This window comes from Thyridium curvatum (assembly GCF_004353045.1).
Source record: "Thyridium curvatum strain D216 chromosome Unknown NODE_72_length_212992_cov_80.570197, whole genome shotgun sequence".
Taxonomy (NCBI): Eukaryota; Fungi; Ascomycota; class Sordariomycetes; order Thyridiales; family Thyridiaceae; genus Thyridium; species Thyridium curvatum.
This window is the reverse complement of record NW_022156827.1, coordinates 169,028-189,698: the sequence shown is the minus strand read 5'-3', so window position 1 is coordinate 189,698 and position 20,671 is coordinate 169,028. Positions and strand designations below refer to the sequence as shown.

Below are 20,671 nucleotides of genomic sequence, written 5' to 3'. Positions count from 1 at the left end.
CAGTAACAATACAATAATTTTCAATACAAGCAGAGAAATCAACAGGCTCAAGTCCGAGTTCCTCATGCGAAGCTGTCCTCTGCTGCCCACCGGCTTTCTTCAAGTTGCTTCTCGGACTCGACTGCCTCCAACAAAGTCCCGTCCTCACCCGGGACGACACCTCTCATGACCAGTGCCATCCACACAGAGTCTCGGACCTGAGCGATGTCCTTGCGTGCCGGAAGGCCATCCAACTTCTTCAGTCGGAGACAAGACTCTCCGTAAACCTGCTCGTAGATTCGACGGCGCATCCCCGTACCCAAGTCCAGCCGACTGCAGTATGCCTGGTCGCGTTCAACATCCGCGTCTGGCAGCAAAAAGGGATCAACCGCGCATTGGCGGTCCACCGATGCGACAACCTGCAGAGGGCTGTAGAAGCCCTGGGTGATTGGATTGTCCCTGAAGTCCGCTTCCGCCAAGAAAGGGAATTCGGCCAGCACTTCGACCGTGGATAACGCACTGCCAAGTCGATTCCCTGCCGCAAAAAGCCTCTTCAGGCGCGGAATGTTCCGGAGGCATTTGAGATCGGCCATGGCATTGAAGTTCAGGTTGAGCTTCCTCAAGTTCGGCATCAGCTGACCAAAGTCTTCAGGGAGCGATTCCAACCCACAGTTGGCCAACTCGAGCAGCTGAAGGTTGAGAAACTCAGTCGGAGGTTCAAACTTCTTGAGCAAGTTTCCAGACAAGTACAGCTTCCGAACTTCGCACGCGTAGTACACACTTGAAACATCCAGTGAGGTTGAACCAAGTTGTTCTCTCAATGACAAACTGTCGAGTCGCGGTGTTCCAGGAAAGCCTTCCATAGTGACGAGCCGATTCCTGTCGGCGTAGAGGACGTGCAGCAGTGGCATACCGCTGACATCGAGGCTTCTTAAGTGATTGTCACTCACTTTGAGGACTCTGAGCGAGTTCAGGTGTTGATTGAGCTCCGTGAATAGCGACTCGAGCTTGTTGTTCTGAAGATTCAAGGACGACAGACAGGGCAACTGGTCAAGATTGAGCACTTCGGTAAGCTGATTCCCTTCGAGGTCCAGCTCGGTCAGTCTCTGTAGTCTCGTTCCGTGGAAATCGACACTAGTTATCTGGTTGTTGCGGGCTCTCAAGCTCTGGAGCGCGTCGTGGCCCTTCAGGGCGTTGATGTCTCTCAGATTGCAATTGTCAGCCCTGACGCTGCGCAGGTGAACCAGGTTCTTCAACCCAGACAGCGTTTTGATGTCGTTGCCCGATATGTCTAGATATTGCAGATTGGAGAGATGGCCCCATGCAGTGAGCTCTGACAATTGGTTGTGCACAATTCTCAGATTGCGCACCGAGTTTGGAATGCCACTGGCATTTCGAATGGCGTTCTCGGACGCATCGATTGTCACCAACCGACCACAGAACTCATCGAGCATGTGTAAGCTCGTGAGCTGCTTGTCTTGGATCTTGAGTTCTTCCATCTCTTCCCATTGTGGCAAGAAAGGTTCGACTTCCGTAAGTCGGTCAACAAGGTCCCTCAAAGTCTGTGACATGATTCGTTTCTTCCCTTCACCGGTGACCAGATGCCGGTTTCCGAGGATATAGCTGGCCTCGAGGCCCATGGATTGATCGTGAATTGTGAATTCTGATAACGGGGTCAACGACAACATCCCCACGTATTCAGCCAGGACCTCTTCAGTATCGGACTGAACGCGAGCCTTGGGTCGAGCCGGTGTTGCCACCACAAAGCTGACACTCGTTTGGCGCTGTTCATGCAAGATGGAGTTTGACATGTGCTCATCGCCGACCACACTGAGCTCTTGATTTCTCAGAGAGGCATCTGCGACATGGCTCGAATCTTCGTCTCTCTCATCAATACGCGAAACTGGCCTTGGGATGAAAGTCTCTCCTCTGAGAGACATCGGCTTTCCAGAGCCTAGTGAGGCGCTCCTGGACTTCAACGGCACCACACGTGCAGGATTCTTCGTCTTCAATGAAGGCCCGCGACCAGACTCAACCGCTTGGACAAACGAAATTTCACCACCGTCTTCAGAGCCGCTCTCATTGAGATTGTCTGCAACAACATCCTGAATAATAGAGGCGATTGGTGAGGAGAAGCTGATGGTGAGATTTTTCCTCCTCGGAGTATCGTACTGTTTCCGGTCCTCGTAGATACCGATTTCATGCTCAACCTCGTCGTCGCTCGTCTCGGCAAATTGGCTCATCAGCCAACTTGGGGACAAGATCGAGGTGTCCCTTTGGGAAGGTGGCCGCTCCACTGAAGAGACTCTGGAATACTCAGAGAAGTTGGCGTTGTGCCGAGGTTGTGCTTGTGGGGAGCTATGAGCCAGGTTGGCATTGCCTGCAAGCTCTGCAGTCTTTTCTGCCGCGGCTTTCCGCGCGAGATTGCGAAGCTCCATGGTCATGTCAACAGACAGGTCTGGAATGTCGGCAAAGGGATCGTCTTCGCTATTCTCGGACGGAAGAATGCTATGCATACCCCTAGAAGGCTCTCGGTTTTTCTTCTTGATCCAGATATTGTGTTGCCGATCTAGAAACATGTTGCCGACTTGATCAGGGATGAGGTGTGAGACGGTCTCAGGGGCAATCCTTCTCTTCGATTCGGAGCCTCTAGATGATGTGGTTGGGATAGATCTTCCTGTGGAATTCCCAGAGGAAGACCCTCGAGAATTGAGCCCGTCTCGAAGACTGTCACCGGCTTCGCCGTTCTGACCAGGCTGAGATCCCATTTTGACGGGATTCATAGAGATTCTAATGTTGGGCGGATCACTGATGACCTCTTCGTAGAGGTCAACTGTGGCTCGTGCGGTGCTGTGCCTAATGGTATGTTGTATGCCCTCCTCGACCTGCTTCGCCGCTCTGATTGCATCCTGAGCTAAACTCATGGAGCGGACGGACGAGTTGATGACATCACCCATATCACTGCGCTCCTCGTATTTCTTCAAACGAGCGATGAGCTCCGGATCTTCCTGTCGAGGAGCTATCCGGGGAATCGGGCGGCCCTCACGACTGGGAGGCCTTGAGAGCGGCTCCTTCGTGGACTCCTGAACTGAGTCATCGACATCCTCGGGTGGCGCATTGCCATGCTCGAGATCCGATTCTTCCACACTGGCGAGTCCGCTTTGGACACCAGCCCTATTTCGAATGATTGCCATGATCTTGTTGGCCTCGTTGATGAAGTCCTCTGTTCTGATGGAAGGTTTTCGGTCCGTTCCTTCGACATCATCAACGGGATGAGGCCCGTTTGGACGAAGAGGGTGCGCGGGCTGTTTGGCGGACAGGGGTTCGTCGCCATCTGCATCAAATGGGTGCGCCTCTCTCTGTACCGAGGACCTCTGGCTAGGAGTGGGTGTGCGAGGGCGCAGTATTTGACGCGCCGCAAGTACGCTTGGATTGGCCAGCTGCTGCAAATCTCCGTCTCTGGCGTCCCGCCGTTTCCTCCCAATCACAGACTGCATTTGCTGGTGAGAGGATTGAACCGGATCAATGACGAATTTGGACTGCCCAGCAGCATAGGCGATGTCAGATTTGTGAAGAGTCCGCCGACGTTTTGGTGTAGGATCCTTGGAAGGCGAAGTCCTCGGCCGCTTGCTTTCCGAAGTAGCATCACGCCGTTGAGGAGTCGACATGGTTACGTTACCATGCGTTGGTAATGACATTTCAGAAACATCGCCCTTGTCAAAGGTGCCCTGATGTTTGGCAGAGTGCATAGTGCTTGTAGTACTGGAGCGTTGCCGTCGTCTGGTGATAACCAAATCACTACTCTCATCAGGAGTAGCATCGTCGACAAGGCTAGTCTCAGAGAGAACATGGTGCGGTTCTTGATGTCCGGGGGGAAACATGTCGTCGTACCCTTCCGTCTCCGCCGCAACATCCAAACCAGACTGCGAATTCAGCGACATTTCTTCATGAAACTCGTACCCGTCGAGCTCACCAGCACCGAATCGGGCTGATGGCCGGCGAGAACCTTCTTCGGGGGCCACTTTCTGAGGGCTTGCGACAAATGCCTTGTTCAGCTCTGTGTGCGATGTCTCTGGTGCCTCATGCGCTGGCGCATGTCGTTTAATCGAGGTTTGGGAGCCATTGGAGATCTGATCTTCGAATTGGCTGATCCGCCGCATAAGAGTTTGATTCGTAAAAGTATCATAGGGTCCAAATAATTTCAACGGACTCCCTCCGGTGGTCTGACCCGAGATGTCTCTCTTCTCGGGGCTCGGGTTCGGCGCCCGTGGGAGTGGGGGGCTACCAGCTGAGAATCTCGTCTGAGCTGCCTGGGCTTGATCGATCCTGACGGTGGGGAATTGCTTCGGTGTGCTCGCCTGCAAGGATTCCTCTGGAAGCATTTCGGAAGTATCCGTGGGCAGCGGCGGGCTGAGAGGTCTATGCTGGAATGAGCCCTCGGCAGACCTTCCACCTCTGCGAAAGTTGATGAAGCCACCCATCTTCTCATATTCCCTCGTGTTGTCTATGTTGGAGGGCGCGAAGGCTGCCGAGGGTAAAGATGTGTTTGTGACGCTATCGATTTCGCTGGCGAGCCTCATTTGGTTGCGGCGCAGTTTTTCCAACCGCTGTCTGAGGTCGTGAGGCTGGACATCAAGAGACACCAGGCCGGGCCGTGCACCACCAGGACCAGGAGTCCTATGTGTGAGCACTATGGGACTAAAGTCCTCGTGGCGCAGAACGCTTTGGCCGCTGACCTTGCGCGACTCGGCACCATCGACTAATGTGGCAGGCAGCGAAGGGACTGAAGGTAAGCTGGGCTCTGAGGGCGAGTTCACCTCTTCTGCCGTCCCGGACATCCCAGTATTTGCACTCCATATCGAGGACTCATCGTTTGGCCTGTAATTCATCATTCTTGTTTTCGGTCGGCTGTTTTGGTCCTGCGCATGTTGAGCGACAGGATCATCGGCATGGATTATCGAAGAATCCTCGCCCGAGGGAATAGGCGGGCTCGAAGGCATTGTGGCGTTATGCTGTGCCCGATACTCCGCCGCGTCATCCTCCTCCTCCTCATCTAGGTCTTCGAGGTCGTTGCCTTCCATCACAGGCGGCTTGAAGATGTTCTCGAGTCCTGTTGCCGCTGAAGTGAAAAGATCACGCTGCTCTCCGTACGAAAGATCCCCATAGATCAGCCTCCGTTTCCATTCTGGAGTGTCGCCTTTGTCCTTGAGAGGCGACGCGCCCGACGTCTTGCGATCAACCGTGTTATGAATGACGGAATCTGTGGTCGAGACAGAGACCGACCGATCTGGCACTCGAGTGCGTGATGATGAAGCCTTGAACTCCTGTGATAGTTTGGACGGCCCATGATGTGACAGAGGAATATTGATGTCGTTGGCGCTCCTCTCACTGAGAATGTTGCTACTGTCTGACCGTGTTGAATGCGACTGCACGGTCCCGAACTCAGGGCGCGCGAGCTTGATCTGCCCGCTTTTGGAACGATGTCTTGATCCGTGGCGCTTCGTTGATCTCGGCAACGAGAGGCTATGGGCAGGGTGTGAGGGATCTGAACCAAGCTGAGAAACCCAGTCCTCAGAGAGGGAGTCCAGCCAAGCGTGTTCCATGTTTGCTTGGTTGGGGAGCTGGATTCCGGTGATGCGCGACGATGTATGCTAATACATTTCCGCGAGCTACCGCCGAATGCTGGTGTCGCGCAGAGCCGAGTATTGCTCTCTTCGTAGGCGCGATCTGTTGTATGTAGTCGTCGGTGCGCAAGCGCAAGCGCGACACAAGTGTGAAGTGGGAGTAGAGACTCGCTGGAGGATTGTTATTGTTGTTTCGTCGAGCGGGTGTTAGGCTGGAGGGGCGATGCCTCGTGATATCGAATTTCCAGTGCAATAATTAAAAATAGGTTGGGGGTGATAAATGCACAAAATCAAAACTGTTGGAGCCTCGTCGTGGCTTTCCAATTGATTGACCTCACTGTCGTGAATGTGGCGGTACTTGCTTCCTGGACTTACATTCATCAAGTTTGCGACAGACCAGAACCGCGTCTCTTTGAGGTGGGGAGGAAAGGGTCGCCCAAACGGGCAAGTTTCAATCAACAATGCAACGCCCTCACCGTGGCAACCGCAAAAGTGGACCAGCCGACCTCCACACCTATGCTGTACCCTAACCCTCGTATCTACCCTCGCGCTATCACGTGGTGCGCGTAAAGTGCTACGCGCTCAGCGCGTTTCCCCTGCAACGGAATTTTGGTCCAGTCCCCACTGAGGCTGGTATTCACGAGATACAAAGTCCGCACTTCTCCATACATGTACAACACAGCGATGGCAACCTGGAGGGGCCACTAGTCGATGCAGCTTCTGCTGAACAAAAACGGCCCCGATCCTGGTCCAGTCAACACCCAATGCTCCCGTCCGACTTGGTATGAACGCCGCAGGGGAAGATTGACAGCAAGACACGGCAGCCATGGCTACTTTTGATAGGTATAGTAACTGGAGCTGGCTGCAGACGTATCAGTGTGCAGCTGAGCCTGTTTACTGCGAGACCGCCCACCGACCCGATGACGTCCTCTACTCTGGCTCAGAGGACGAGTACTATGACAGTCCGACACAACGAAAGCTCCGATATGAGGATCAGGCAACCCAATTTCTTGAAGGCAGGGTCCCATTCCTCCAGTCCGCATCATTACGAGGTCCTTTCGGCCAGGCTGCTTCGTGGTGCAACCCTTGGAGAGGCAGAGGTGGCCGTGTTGCGGGAAAGAGCATATCCTCACACGGAGTACCGGCCACCACCGATGTGCCCGATGCAGACGTTGAAGTCAACACGGAACTGTCCGGAGCACAAGCGACGTTTGCTCCGGAGACCCTCTCCTTTTCAGATGATGTGCAGTCGTCGGGCCCTCTGAGCCACGACTCTGAAACGACGGTCGCCATAGCTCAAGCAACTCTCGAACCCCACGACCACCCGTACTTGGATGCAACGGTCATCGCCCGAGTTCACGATTGGCGGAATGGTGTGAAGATAAGCACGGCCGCGCGGGACAGTTTCTGGACGGGGTCAGCGAGGGGACATGGTCGAACAACGAAGCGCAAAGCTGGCGCAAGCTGGCTCAGGAGGGATATAATAAAGCGCAGAAAATCCGGAAACACGGATGCAGATGTAGTCGACTCCCCGACTCCTGCACACATCATTCAGCCGCCGGACTCGACCCAACCTGATCCACGTCCGCCTACAACACAATCGCATGCATCATCTCAGATATCCGGACGAATGCAGTCACTTCCACTTATTCAGACAAGGCGTGATTTGTCTCGTAAGAGTGGACAGTATAGGAATAGCCCACGAAACTCAGCAGGGAGCAACACCAGATCTAGCAGCGCTCGGCCAGTCTTGCCTCAACGACAAGAAGAGAACCCTCGCCGCAAGGCTAAGCTTCTCAAGGCGCCTCGTTCTGCTTCGCCAATGCCACACAGCACTTACGATACCGATGTTGAAGCTGACATGGAGAGCGATGGTGGTCGTGATTCACCCGAAGCCGAGACTTTCGAAAGCCAACGGGATGACAGCTTCCTCTTCCGAACTAGAGCCCGGCCCAAATCGAACCAAGAACCAGACATTAGCAAACAGTCGGCTGTTCGAGCCTTAGGTGCAGCAGGTCTTGTGTCAGCTGCACGGTCCTCCCCAGAGGAATCTTCGTCGGCCACATACACTCAGGACGAGGCCCAGGAGGCAAGCCCTCAGCCTCTTGTGCCTTCCACGGATCGGGATGCCGTGCCAGGCGGTTCATTATCAAACCACGATGAACAGACAGATGTATGCCCTTCAGACCCTCCTGCGCTCTACGCCCAGATCAAAGCAATCTCTCGAGACGAGGCGGTTGCAAATCAAACTTCGAGCTCGCCGAGCAGGGTGCCGGAGGGTGGTGAAGCAAGCAAGCTCAATATAGTCCCTCCAGTCGATGAGACTATGAACGAAACAACGCTGGTGAACACCCAACCCGAGAACCCAGCTGTAGCTTTACGGTATGAAGATATCAAGGCTCTCCTCGGTAACCAGGTCAGTAAGGCGCGGGCAAAGACTTGTTCGTCATCGTCATCAAGCTCGATCTCGGAACTTTTGACTGCGCCCGAACAGATTGTTCAATTCGACGAGATAGAATGCGATCAGTCCGATGCTGCATCCAGCGTTATGGGTTCTATCACTGTGGCACCCGCGATCCAGGATCCTGAAGCCATCTCAGACGGCGATCAAGCATCCGCCGCTGAAGTTTCGTTGACAGGCATTGCCAATGACCCTGATAGTGATATGCACAGTCCTCAAGGGTCAGCAAGTGCACGGCTAGATACACAAAGACAAAGTCCCTGGGCGAAGGTGTCCGAGATGGCGATCTTGAAAGACGTGGCGGAATCCAGGACCACTTCAGCAGAGCCGGATCCTCAGATGGCATCTCATGGCTTTGGTCTTGGACAAGGTTCTAGTATTCAAGAATCCTCGAACATCGCAGGACACAACCTCCAATTTCCAGAGCCCGAACAGCTCCCTGACGCGCCCATTACCTCGAAACCGTCACCTACGGAGGTCTATGCAGAGAATCCTTGGGCGGCGCACAAGGTACTACAATTATCCTCTCCCAAGTCACCAAGCGGCGCCATGAAAGTCCACAGGCCGTCTCCACTATCTATTCTTCCTCAAGGGCAGGCAATGGGGAGCAGGTTGGACGCGAACTACCAAGATGAGGTTCAAGTCAGACCATCAACGCCTGACACGAAACCGTCCAGCCTACCCACACCGGACTTCACCCTTTCGATCAAGTCGTTCAGGCACTTTATGTCACCGTCTCCTTTGCAGAATCGGAGCAGCCAGAGATCCGGGAGAGTTTCTGAGGGCACCATTCTTTCCAATCCGTGGACCAACGTCTCAGCCAGGAAGTCGCGTCTGGAACGCCGCGTCCGATTTGCCCCACTACCCGGCGAAGTTGACAACGGTGGCTCCGACGGGGGATTGCCGTCGTCCCCTGGTTTGCAGATTGTTGATGAGGATGACTATATCGAGTCAGGTCTCAAGCGTCAACCAAGACGCCGTGTTGTTCCACCAGCGCCTAGCACTTTTCCCAGGACAGGCTCTCCTCCGCCACTTGCGTCGCTGGCAGATCTCCCCTGCGAGGTTGACAAATTCCAGGAGCACTATGCTGCAATGGCAACGAGAGGACCACTAAGCAAGCCACGCACTCAGGGCAGGTTACTGCCGTCCCTTAGCCAGCAAGACGCGCCGAGTCCCGCTGTCGGGGCCTTGGCGGACAGATTTTTGGCTGTCGACCAGGAGCTAGCCGGGCCTGACATTAGCAGTCCGGCCTTGAAGGTCAGAATGACGGATAGCCATGCTGTGGAAGACACGGACTTGCAAGTGGACGATGTTGGTGCTGTCTTGCAAAACCTTGGAGACTTTTTGACAACATTTGATGTTGATGCAGAGGTTGAACATGCCAGAGTGAGCTCGGCCTGCGACGACCAAACAAGACAAATGATGGGTATAGGGTTGGAAATGGGAAGCTAGAGCTGAAGGAAGCTTCCGCGGAATCGTTTTTGTTTTACATTATACCCCGGGTTTTATGACATGGTCTCAACAGCACAGAAAGGCAAAGATGATGTATGCTTTCCTCTTAAAGGACATGGGTTTGAGCTCTTCCTGTATCAGTATGATAGAAGCAAAATTATGTCTATGTTGCAGAGATAATTTGGACTTTGGCAATGCACCCACTGTGACTTCAGTATGCATCCAGAAGAAATAGACGATCCAAGCCCACGGGCAGCTCAGGGAGCGGGTAAGGGACTCTGGCAACTCCAGATCCTCTTTTAATTTACAGCGAGTTCTGATGCCGTGCATTGCAGAGGTGCATCAGTGAGATCGAACGAGTAAAGAGCTGCATACAGAAGCAGACATCAGACACGAGACACGAAAGAACGAGTTCAGGAGAGACGGAGCGTTGCCGCATGTCATTAACCTTTGCGTGCATGAGTCCTGCGTTGGCGGGCGGGCGGCGGTCAAGAGTCAAGAGGCACGTTCTTGGTTGATTGGTGAAGAGACGGTCTCGGGCTTGTAAGCGAGGTGCATGGCGGTCCCTGTCCCCAACATGCACATCTATGGCCAGCCCTTGACCCCAAACATTTGCTTTTTGCCGTATCACTTGGAATGGGATGCGATTACGAGTCGTTCTGGAAATATTGAAATGATGTTGATCTATTGCAAAGAGGGCAAGCCCGATGGCCTGGTCCGGGGATCGAAAGGAGTCCGGGAATGCTGCGTCCTGTGGCCCTGGCCACTCCGGAAGACAAGGGCACATCATCCGGTCTGAGGGATCTCGTATGTTTTACGTACAGTCTCCTACGGTCAATGACTCTTAACGGTCAGTGATCTCGTTTAGAGGACTGCAAAGCGATACTTGACCGCGTCATTTTCTACAGGTTACGCCGTACCTTGAGAGATGAACCGTGGCCATCAAGGTGCAAGTAGGCAACAGGAGTTTTACGGCAGTGGAGAACCCTGACCAACCTTCTCCTATGTGTGGTAGCTGTGTGAATTGCATATGCCTCAGAGTCGTGGCTTGCGATATGGAGGGTGTATGCTGCCTACGTATATTGGAGAAATAAACAGTGGTGGTTTCAGACTCTAAGCAATGTACGGAGTAAATAGCTTCACTCCGGATGCAGCGTTAGTCAGGGGAAGCAGTACACGGCCCCGCCAAGAATTCGCTCATTATGTGTGAGGTATGTTTTTGAAGCAGGCAGGATTACCCATCTCGTCAAAACACGGTGCCTGGCAAGAGATTGAGAGTAAAGGTAGATTGCGTGGTCCAGAAGACAACTGGAACGCTGGGACCGCTTGCGTTGAGACTCTTTCCCCCATGATAGCACACCGACTTTTCATCACTTGGAGAAGAAAAAGCATATGCCCAGACAAGACATACCCATCCCGGCATCCCGGGTAGGGATTTCCCAACTCTCGATTGGGCTGGGTTGTTAGTTATGTGTTGAGCTGGCCGCGGACGAGAAGCCGTCAGGATAGCGGGCGGGATGGAGTGGCTGTACTTTCGTAAGATGCATGATGAGCCCAAGTACGGAGTACCTCGAGGATGTACCGCGGTACCTGGTCATTCTGCCGTCATGGGCTGGGCGGTGGTGGGGCCGGTCGGGGGCACGTGGAGGCAGCCTTTGGGCATCCTGGACGCTATCATGCCAGAGCAGATGCCACCTCAACCCCACTACGACCGGTGTGTTTTTTGGCGGCGCTCATCAGAGACCACAACAAAACCCAAAGCACACCCAAAGAGCCAAGCGGCCCAACTAAGGCCCGTCAGTCAGTCTTTGTGAGGCTAAAGTACAATTGAGTGTGGAAAAGGTACCTTTTTGACAACCGGCCCCTGCTGCGCTTTCTCCAGAGCCTTGGACCGGGTACATACAGCCACCCCGGCCTTTTTCTCCATACCACACCTACCTGATCTCAACTCTCGCTCTCTCCCCTCCCACACACCACACACAAATCACAGCAAAAGACATACAACAACTACACCCAACACACGCCCGCAGTACTCCGTACGAAGCACTACCTGCAATTACCCACCCTGTGCGACACAGCAAAGCGACCCATCGTCATCCTCGCGCCGGCGCCGGCTGCTGCTCTCTCAGCAACTCGCCCTTGTACGTACGTGCGTCGCTCCCGGGCCCTGATCAAACGTCTGCATATCACTTATCTCGATCTCCTTGCGTGCCTGTCGACTCTTCCCCTCTGCCCACCCCTCTCCAACACTCCCAATTCACACCTCCTCTCCCTCCTTCTCCACTCATATCGTCCACTCGGCCCTGGCCCCCTCTGACCCTCGCCTTCCTAGGACCTTCTCTCGAGTTTCTAGCTGCACTCACTCCCCCGTGCCTGCCGTCGTGCCCTGATTCGCAATCATCACGGCTGGGACCGAAGAAGACAAGAAAGAGGCCAGGATATCCACCCCCCGGCCACTTACTTCCCGGACCACTAGGTATCTCTCCCGTACGATACCAACGAATCATTCCTCCCACATTGCCTCAGCACTCGCCAGATGTTCACCTCATGTCCAACCCGTCCCCTCCGCCAGAGCAGACTGCAGCCAGCACACCGGTGAGCCATGCCCAGGCTGACAGTACAGCGGCCACCGACGCAGGACTACCGGTCAATCATGTACCAGTCCTGCCCACGGCCCCAGAGCTCCCGCCCACGTCCCCGTCCCAGCCAGATGTGCCTGTTGCGTCGCAGGGCGCCCCGTCCGCGCAGACGACCCTCCCAACTCCCATCGAGGGGGATCTGAATAAAAAGTCTCGGCCTGCTGCCCTGCAGCGGCAATCCGGACCCTCACTCCTAACACAGGCCCTTGCTTCAGCTCGGGGGATTCCTGCTGCAACACCTCAGACTGGCCCTTCCCAGAGTCCGTCACTGCAACCGTACGACAGCCAGAGCATCCACCCGAGACACGATCAAACCATTAGGCAGAATCCCGATACCTCAACAAACCTCACCACCAACGATGGTCCCTCAACAGGCAACACAAGCGGTTCCATAACCCCGCGAAGCTCGTCGCGATCCGTCGCAATGGCTTCATCGGCTACCCTTACGACCACCGCTGCCCCCCCTACACTCACTGGAGACGTTCCAATCCTGCCAACCACGTTCACATTGCGCAATACGGACTATCGAGGGGTGGACAAAGCGCCCAGTTCCCAACGCGTGCCTCATGGGCCATTCAACACCCAATCCACATCGTCGAACAAGCGCGAGAGCGATCATAAGTCTTTCGAGCTACCGATAAGGACAGGGCCCTTTAACAATATCTTGGATCATGACACGACCGCATCCCCAACAGTGCTGGAGCAGCGATCGGCTACTCAGCCCAGTCTGAATCAACCTGATACAAGTCGCGAATCTCGACATAGTCGGCCGAGGAAGATGGAGCCTCGCGTATCAATGGGGCCCGAGAAGGCCTGGTCAATCGGGACTGGAGATCTGGACATGCATCAGGACGGCCAAGTCGAGAAGTCCATCACGGAGGTGCTGAGCGGCTTAGAGCCTAATCGTGGTAGCCGTAAGGCGAGTCATAGCTTGCGTTTCTTCAAGGAAGGTTTGCCCGAGGACAAGATCAAGAGGAGGGAGACACGGCTTACTCCGTCGCGCGAGAAACTCTCACCGACTGCCGAGGTACCGATAGACGCAGATAAATCCGGAACGAAGGGTAGCACCCAGCACTATCAAGATGCCTTTCCGTCTCCGAAATCTATCGACGACAAATATGCTGAACAACTATCAGCAGACGACAACTCTGTCAGGTCCCCGCTGCCTGCTCTTGGAGACGTACGTTCGTCGCATGATTACTTTGGCGATGCTGGTAAAGAACTACGGGACCGTGTTCTGACTGGCGATGCGAGTACCGAGTCCTCGATTCACAGGAGGGACGAGGACTCGAGGCTCCTGCATGAGGAAGAGAATCGGCCACTCGGCGAGGAGAGAGAGCGCCGCAGGTCAAGCGAAGCCACCAAGTCAGATGAGCACACCGAAGATGGCGATGAGTCTGGAGAGGAGAAGATCTCGTCTGCTGTGTTCTTGCCTCACCAAGGTCTTGAAGAATCGACGGAACTTGAGCCTGCAAGATCGAATGACATACAGCATCCGCAGGCTGCTTCCGGAGCGCATCCCAGAAAGGAGGACTTTCACCCGTGGTTAGTGAAAGCAGACGAGCCCGAGGCAGATGTGACGAGCCCCGAGGAGGAAAAGTTTGAAGGCGCTCCTCGCCCTGCACAAGAAGGACGTCACAATCATACACATGACACTGCATACCCTGCCGGGTACAATGTGTCCTTGGCAGGCGACACAGAAGCCGTAGAGGTATCTCATCACGGCGTGGTCCGGCCGCTGTCACATCAATACGAAGACCACGTGCATGACCATCAACACAGGCAGCCTCTAGAGGCCATCGAGCTGATCCCCTATCGTCACCAAGTGGGTGGGCATACGACTCTATGGCGCTTCTCGAAACGAGCTGTATGTAAGCAGCTCAACAACCGGGAAAATGAGTTCTACGAGCGGATAGAGAGGTTCCATCGTGACTTGCTGGCATTTCTACCTCGGTACGTAAACTGTCCAACCTTGTTCTCTAGATGTCAGATAGCCGTCTAACAGCCAAATCCCCAGCTATATCGGAGTTCTGAATGTGACATTCCACAAGCAACCACGTCGCAGGTCAACTGTGAGAAAGGACGAGGGGGCTTCTCACGAGCGAAAACAAATTGACCAGGATGCCTTGCGTCAAGTCTTGAAGGCCAATGGTGCCTCTGCTCAAGAAGGCGTCGCCAAGAGCGAGGCGCCGAGAGAGGCAGCGTCAGCCCACACCAGAGTAATCAGCCAATCGATGCAGTCGGCTTCTAACCAGGTACCTACTGTCACCTTTGTGGACAACCAGCATATTCTCCCGCGGAACTTATTACAGCCAACTTCTCTCTCGCCCCGCGGCTCCCCAAAATCCCTGGCACAGCGCCGTGAGGTTCCGATCGAGATACCGCCCGAGAAGAATATTAACCCGCTTCTCGCTCGTCCATCCCTTGAGGACCGCCATGCTAATAGCTGGGGAGCCACCACTGTGAACAAGAAGCTTCGAAACGAAGTTTTCAATGATGCTTTTCTGAAGCAACCCATCGCGATCCAGAGGCATCATAATAAAGCCAACAGGCGGGCAATCCCGCGCAAAACTTTACAACAAATCCTCCGACAGTCAAACTCCGACCCCAACCTTGTGTCCAGCCCCATGAGACTTGGGGACGACCACAGCCATGGCAGTTCCACAAGGCCAGAGTCTCCTTCGGATACTGCAGAGGAATCCCAGCGCATGTCTATCGATCTCCCACGGCCATCACATCGGGGAACGAACGGTAGCAACGAGCCAAAGGATGTGACAGGGACTAGTGCTCCAGAACCAGATATACTCTCTGAGCAACCGCCTTCACAGAGAAAGAAGCGTCGCTATTCGGGCACGGTGCTCCGTAGAAAACCCAAGGATGTTTCTGAATCTCGTGGGGATCTTCATGTTTTCGAAGAGCCCGATGATGCTGGTTGCAAGGCCGACCATGAAGACGAAGGAGCTACTACCCATCTTGAGAACGGTTCTGCAAAGGAAGAATTTTCGAGAACACCCACAAGATCTCACCACGGGCAGGATGTCGACTTCGCAATGGGAGGATCAACATACCCATCTACCGTGACCTCGCGAGCCACAAGCCCAACCGCCGAATTCCACAAGATCCCGCGACCCATCAATCCCAAGGAGGCGCAGACACAGAGGGATTCACGGCGCGAGTACTTTTTGCTTCTAGAAGATCTCACTGCAGGCATGAAACGCCCCTGCATCATGGATCTGAAGATGGGAACACGGCAGTATGGCGTCGACGCCAATCCCAAAAAGCAGAAGTCTCAGCAGCGCAAATGTGCGGAGACTACCTCGCGCGAGCTTGGCGTCCGTGTCTGTGGGCTGCAAGTCTGGGATATCCCGACTCAGAGTTACGTCTTCAAAGACAAGTATTATGGACGGGACATCAAGGCAGGCCAGGAATTCCAGGATGCGCTGACTCGCTTCCTGTACGATGGAGCGGACCCGTCGAGCATTCTGCGCCACATACCCACCGTGTTGAACAAGCTCAGCCAACTTGAGGTGATCATCAGCCGTCTCAAGGGGTACCGGTTCTACGCTGCTAGCCTGCTCATGTTCTACGACGGCGACCAGTCGGATGAAGGCAATGACAATGCTATTGAGGATTCCACGACGGACTTTGCAACTGACACAGAGGAGCATCGTGACCAGAGAAGGCGTCGCAACAAGCGGGAAATCGACTTCAAGATGGCAGACTTTGCCAACAGCGTCATGGCCGGAGACCTCACGGGTGGCAAGCCCTGCCCTCCCCAGCATCCCAACGAGCCGGATCATGGCTTCCTCAGAGGTCTGCGAAGCCTCCGGAGGTATTTCCTCAAGATCCAGAGAGACACCCGTGTTCAGATGGACCTCGCCATCCCGTTCCGGGAGAACGGGTCTGACATCGACCTTAGAAATATCGATGACGAGAGTGCAGTGAGCGAATGAAGGGGCCGTGGTTGGCACGACTTGCATGTCCTCACGATTGTAACATAGTACTACTGGTATGGATGATACTCCATCCCCGGTTTCTCCTCGTTCTTATTCTTTTCGTATTGCTCTTCGAGACTTGTCTCTACTCCCAATTTCTACTTTCTCTTGTTTTCTAATTGCAGGCGCTAGATTCTTTGGCGTTGTTTCTTTTTTTTTCTTTTCTTCCTCTCTTCTCCTTTCTCTCCTCAAAAATGGGCCTCGGGATAGCAGATGAGACTTCTGGCATTATACATCATACCCTGCATGTCTAACGGCGTCTTTGTATCGGAAGGGGGCGAGGAACTGCTTCAGATTGAAATTAGCAAGGGTGTTGAGCGATCACCTGCAGACCCTGGAAGCAGCAGGACCATGGATTGGGGCTTTCTTTTTTTCTCGTTTTAGACGGTGGTCCATCTGGTGTAGCGAATAGAAAACGGATACCTAGCAGAACCACATTCTTCGTACAGAGAGAGCTTGCAGACTCAGTAAATTTCCGTACCCCTTTGTCAGAAACAACCTATGTCCGGTCTACGTATCCCCCTCACCACCTCGATCCATGGGGTGAAATCCTGGGCAGGAGGCGTCTTTTGCACCGACCTCACTTGTACCACGATGCTGCATGCCTTCCTCCCTCCGTAGCCGTCTGATATCCTTCCGTCCCCCATCCATAAGACCACTCTCTTAGGGCTGCTAGGTACCAGGAAGGTTCAAGCGCAGGCCAGCAAGCAGGCAAGCACTTTGCTTTTCTCGCGCTGAGAAGAGCGGCATGCAGATGCAGAAGAACGGTTTTGCATTCCTTCTGGAGGCTTGTTTCACAACGTCCTCACCATGTTGTTCTGTGATCTATAGCGAGCCGTCTTGGTACATAAGACACGGGAATCCCGCTGTTGTCATCTCAGAACTATGTATGTCTCGATCTGCCGCACCCTGCCATGAACTTTGCTGAACCCCGATCCCCCTTGCCAGTTGAACTCTGCGGCAAATAGAAAGGCCCCCCTTCCCGAGAGACAGAGTAAGTACTTAAGAAAACAGTGTAGAAGCATGCAATAAAAAGAAGAAAAAAACAATTGATGGACCCTAGCTCTTCCACTCCCCTCTTTCCTACAATGCTTTCTTTCCCTGCCCATTTCCCATTCGTTCTCTGACATAAACCACGCCGAAATCATCCCGCCCAGCTCGTCTACCATCACAGCTTGGCCTTGGGCGCCTCGCCGCCCGCCGCCGCCTCGGCCTTCCACCTGGCGACGGCCTCCTTGCCCTTGTCGATCCTCTCGTCCTCGAGCGCGAGCAGCGCGGCGTCGCGCGCCTCGTCGGCGTCGAACCCGGCGGCGGTCAGGTAGCCCAGCTGCTCGCGGTACATCTGCATCTTGAGGAAGCCGTAGACGCCCGTGCGGCCCTTGGCGACGAGCCCGCGGGGCCCGACGAGCTGCGCCATGACGCCGTCGTCGAGGCCGCCGAGCGCGTCGACGAGCCCGGCCTCGAGGGCCTGCGGGCCGGGGAAGCGGTGGGCCTCGAGCACGACGCGCCGGTAGACGGCCGGGTCGGCGACCTTGAGGCGGAAGACGCCGGCCATGGGCGCCTTGAGCGGGGCGCCAAAGTCGAGCTCGTTGAGGCACAGGAAGCCCTTGGCCGGGTTCATGACGCGGTAGTCGTGGTGCATGGCGAGCATGGCGCCGCCGGCGAAGGCGTGGCCGTTGACGAGGGCGACGGTGGGCATCGGGTAGGCCAGGAAGCGGCGGAAGAGCGGGTAGAGCGCCCCGGTCCAGTACCCCGGCGCGTTGTCCTGCGCGTGGTCGAGGTCGAGCCCGTTGGAGTAGAACTTGGGGATGGCCGAGGTGGTGACGACGACGCCGGGGGGCCCGTAGTCGCCGAACTCGATCAGGTCGAGGGCCCGGAGCATGGCGGCGCAGAAGGGCGTCGTCAGCCGGTTGTCCGAGGGGGACGAGAAGGTGAGCAGGTAGACGGCCGGGTAGGGCTGGGTCGCGACGATGGAGCCGCCCGGGTGCGGGTCGCAGGGCGCGATGGGCACCGTGAAGAGCTCCTTGGGTGACATTGTCGCTTGTCCGGTTCCTCTTATGGATGGGGGATCTCGTTGCCTTTTGATTGATTTGGCCTGGTTTTGGAAACCACTTATCGGGCTCGGTCGCTTGAAACCGCCAGCGGTTGAGAGCCGGACGAAGGACTTATCCGGAGACGGGAGGAAGGTGGTTGTGGTGCCGGCAACTCACTCACTCAGACAAGACGTTGTCGTTTTGGCTTGTGATGAATGATCAGGCTGTGTAATCGCTTCCTTGGCAAGTCCGAGTTGTCGTAAATTGTATCAACTCTCTTGTCCTCCCCTTTTGTTGTTTCTCTCTCGATGGTTCTATAATAATTGATCCTTTTTTTTGTCTTTGATGTTTATTAATCGTGCCTCGTTTCACTCAAGCTGAAAGAGCTGACGTCGAGCGTCAGCCGGATGGAGAGCATGTGGCTGCCTCGGCTCATTTGTTACGGCTGACGCTACGGCTCCGCCGATGGTGGATGCCCGCGAATGTGTCGATCCAGGTTTGCCAAGCTTGTGAATCCTACCAGAATCCGACCTAATCCTATGTACAAGTACCAACTTCAGGCCAACGACTTGTCATTGCTGCAGCCTCAATACTGTCCGAAATTTAGTTGCAAGAAGCATCTCCTGTCAAAGTCTCGGCATGTCTCTTTTTTTGCGCTGAACTAACTCGAGGCAAGCCTGTGCGTCACATTGCATGACCAATTACAAGCATAACAAAGAAGCCCTTCAATTGAACGTTTGCGCCAGATGAATGCGAAAGCGAAATGATCTCTTTGAGAAGTACTGTAACACCGGTATTACCTTACAAACCTCCAGGCATGCATGCTTCCTTGAGTTACCTACAGGCACCCAGTCACGCAGCCGTGCCGAATCTCAATACTCCTATCGCAGAGGAGTGAGGTATCGGAAGAAATTTCATCTTCTATACTTCTTCCCCAAGCAGCCATCACAGACCTCCCCGAGGCCCCCTCGCCAGCCGTCACAACTAGTGCTCAGACCGCACTGTAGCCTCCCCTGCTGCCGCTTCCTTGCACCGTGTTGATCAGCCTCCGGATCCAGTCCTTCAGTAGATAAGGGACATCCCGGATGGTATCCCCGTGAGGTAGAAGATCCCAGCCCCTCGCACCGTAGCGGTTGTAGTTGAGCCATGAGCCGAAGATGAGGTAGGAAGCCGTCGCGAGAAAGACACTGGAAGAGAGAGAGCGCGCGCGCCAGAATGTCAGCAAAGAAAAGAATGCACCAAGACGACACGCCGGTGAGAGAGAGCACACTTACAGAATCACTAGCCACGTGAAGAAGCCCCAGTGCTCGCGGGGCTTGCCTCCATCCCCAGTGGAGCTCTCGCACGCGTACTTCGTGTACCAGGTGAGCCTCAGGACATCGATATCGCCGTTGCTCTTGTCGGGGCCATAGCTGTCCCAGATGAGGGTCGCGTCCGGGTTTTTGAGCTGGTGCTCTCCGTCCCCCGGCGCATCCTTGTCGCCTTCACCTTCGCCCTCGCCCTCGGCGTTCCGTGCCGTGTACTTGAACCGCTCCAAACTGCTCTCGTACGCATCCTCGGCCTTCCACTCTCCCTCCGTGCCTTCCTTGTTCGGGTCGCAAATGAGCTCGATGATCGCCTTCTGGTCTCGGGCGCTCGCTCGCTCCTTGCTGGCGAGCGGGTACTTGCCTCCCTTGAGAACGAGGCGGACGCCGTCCTTTTGGGAGTCTGAGGTCGAGTCGGACGTCTTGAGCCTCGTGGCCACAAAGTCGAGGTCCTTGCCGCCGTGATCGCGCAGGTTGCCGGCTATGGGGCGGACCTCGTCGATGTCATCGTGGTCTCCCTTGATGGAGTGCTTGATAGCGCAGACTGCAGGAATCAAGGACGTAATTGTTAGCCAAGCCCGAGCAGGGGCATCAGGTACGGGGAGTGGGGATGGAGCCGGCGCCAAGGACGCGGCCGGTCCGGACGGGGACAGGAAACGTACTCCAGGTGCCGTTGGGGCATTCCTCGCCCTTGGGGACATCTCCCTTTCGCTTCAGCGGGCCGCAGAGGTCGATCGTGTAGGTCGTGTTCTTGTAGGTAGGGGGTGTGAATTCGCTGGTGACGACGGAATGCGGGCCCTTGAGCTTGTCAAAGTTGAACCGGTGGCCGTCCGCTACGATGTTGTCGCATTGCAGCGAAGCTGCTGCCGGGATGGACGCCGCCAGCAGTAGCGAGACAAGCATGTTGGACGGGTCTGCCGGCCCCAATGACGACCACTTCATCCTCTCCTGATGAAGTCTCAGTGGGATTCGTACCAGTGGTGATGATGACCTCGGAGCGCGGCCGAAGAGCTTGCTTGCTAGACGATTCCGATGTTGGTCAACGGACCTGCGTCTACGATTCAATGACGCTGAGCCTTTCAGAACCTCGAAAGAGAAAAACCAAGATGAAACTGAGAAATTAGCAGCAAGGGTCTTGGATATTCGCTTGTCGGATGGATGATGATGGCCCAAAGATAACTGAG

At 55.0% G+C, this 20,671-nt stretch overlaps 5 protein-coding genes across 5 annotated transcripts; 2 read left to right on the top strand and 3 right to left on the bottom strand.

Annotated features, from left to right (window-relative positions):
* Positions 1 to 62: 62 nt before the first annotated feature.
* E0L32_009697 (uncharacterized protein) lies at positions 63 to 5,582 on the bottom strand (the record flags this gene model as incomplete). Its single annotated transcript, XM_031144690.1, has 1 exon — positions 63 to 5,582. The coding sequence occupies one exon, from the start codon at positions 5,580 to 5,582 to the stop codon at positions 63 to 65; it is 5,520 nt and encodes a 1,839-aa protein (XP_030990590.1).
* An 847-nt stretch (positions 5,583 to 6,429) lies between these two features.
* Positions 6,430 to 9,516, top strand: E0L32_009696 (uncharacterized protein; the record flags this gene model as incomplete). The annotated part of the gene is made up of 1 exon (XM_031144689.1): positions 6,430 to 9,516. The coding sequence occupies one exon, from the start codon at positions 6,430 to 6,432 to the stop codon at positions 9,514 to 9,516; it is 3,087 nt and encodes a 1,028-aa protein (XP_030990589.1).
* A 1,607-nt stretch (positions 9,517 to 11,123) lies between these two features.
* E0L32_009695 (uncharacterized protein) lies at positions 11,124 to 16,108 on the top strand (the record flags this gene model as incomplete). The annotated part of the gene is made up of 3 exons (XM_031144688.1): positions 11,124 to 11,230; positions 11,547 to 14,108; positions 14,161 to 16,108. The coding sequence occupies 3 exons, from the start codon at positions 11,124 to 11,126 to the stop codon at positions 16,106 to 16,108; spliced, it is 4,617 nt and encodes a 1,538-aa protein (XP_030990588.1).
* A 1,210-nt stretch (positions 16,109 to 17,318) lies between these two features.
* On the bottom strand, positions 17,319 to 18,185 carry E0L32_009694 (uncharacterized protein; the record flags this gene model as incomplete). The annotated part of the gene is made up of 1 exon (XM_031144686.1): positions 17,319 to 18,185. The coding sequence occupies one exon, from the start codon at positions 18,183 to 18,185 to the stop codon at positions 17,319 to 17,321; it is 867 nt and encodes a 288-aa protein (XP_030990587.1).
* A 989-nt stretch (positions 18,186 to 19,174) lies between these two features.
* E0L32_009693 (uncharacterized protein) lies at positions 19,175 to 20,390 on the bottom strand (the record flags this gene model as incomplete). Its single annotated transcript, XM_031144685.1, has 3 exons — positions 19,175 to 19,370; positions 19,458 to 20,031; positions 20,087 to 20,390. The coding sequence occupies 3 exons, from the start codon at positions 20,388 to 20,390 to the stop codon at positions 19,175 to 19,177; spliced, it is 1,074 nt and encodes a 357-aa protein (XP_030990586.1).
* Between the last annotated feature and the right edge of the window lie 281 nt (positions 20,391 to 20,671).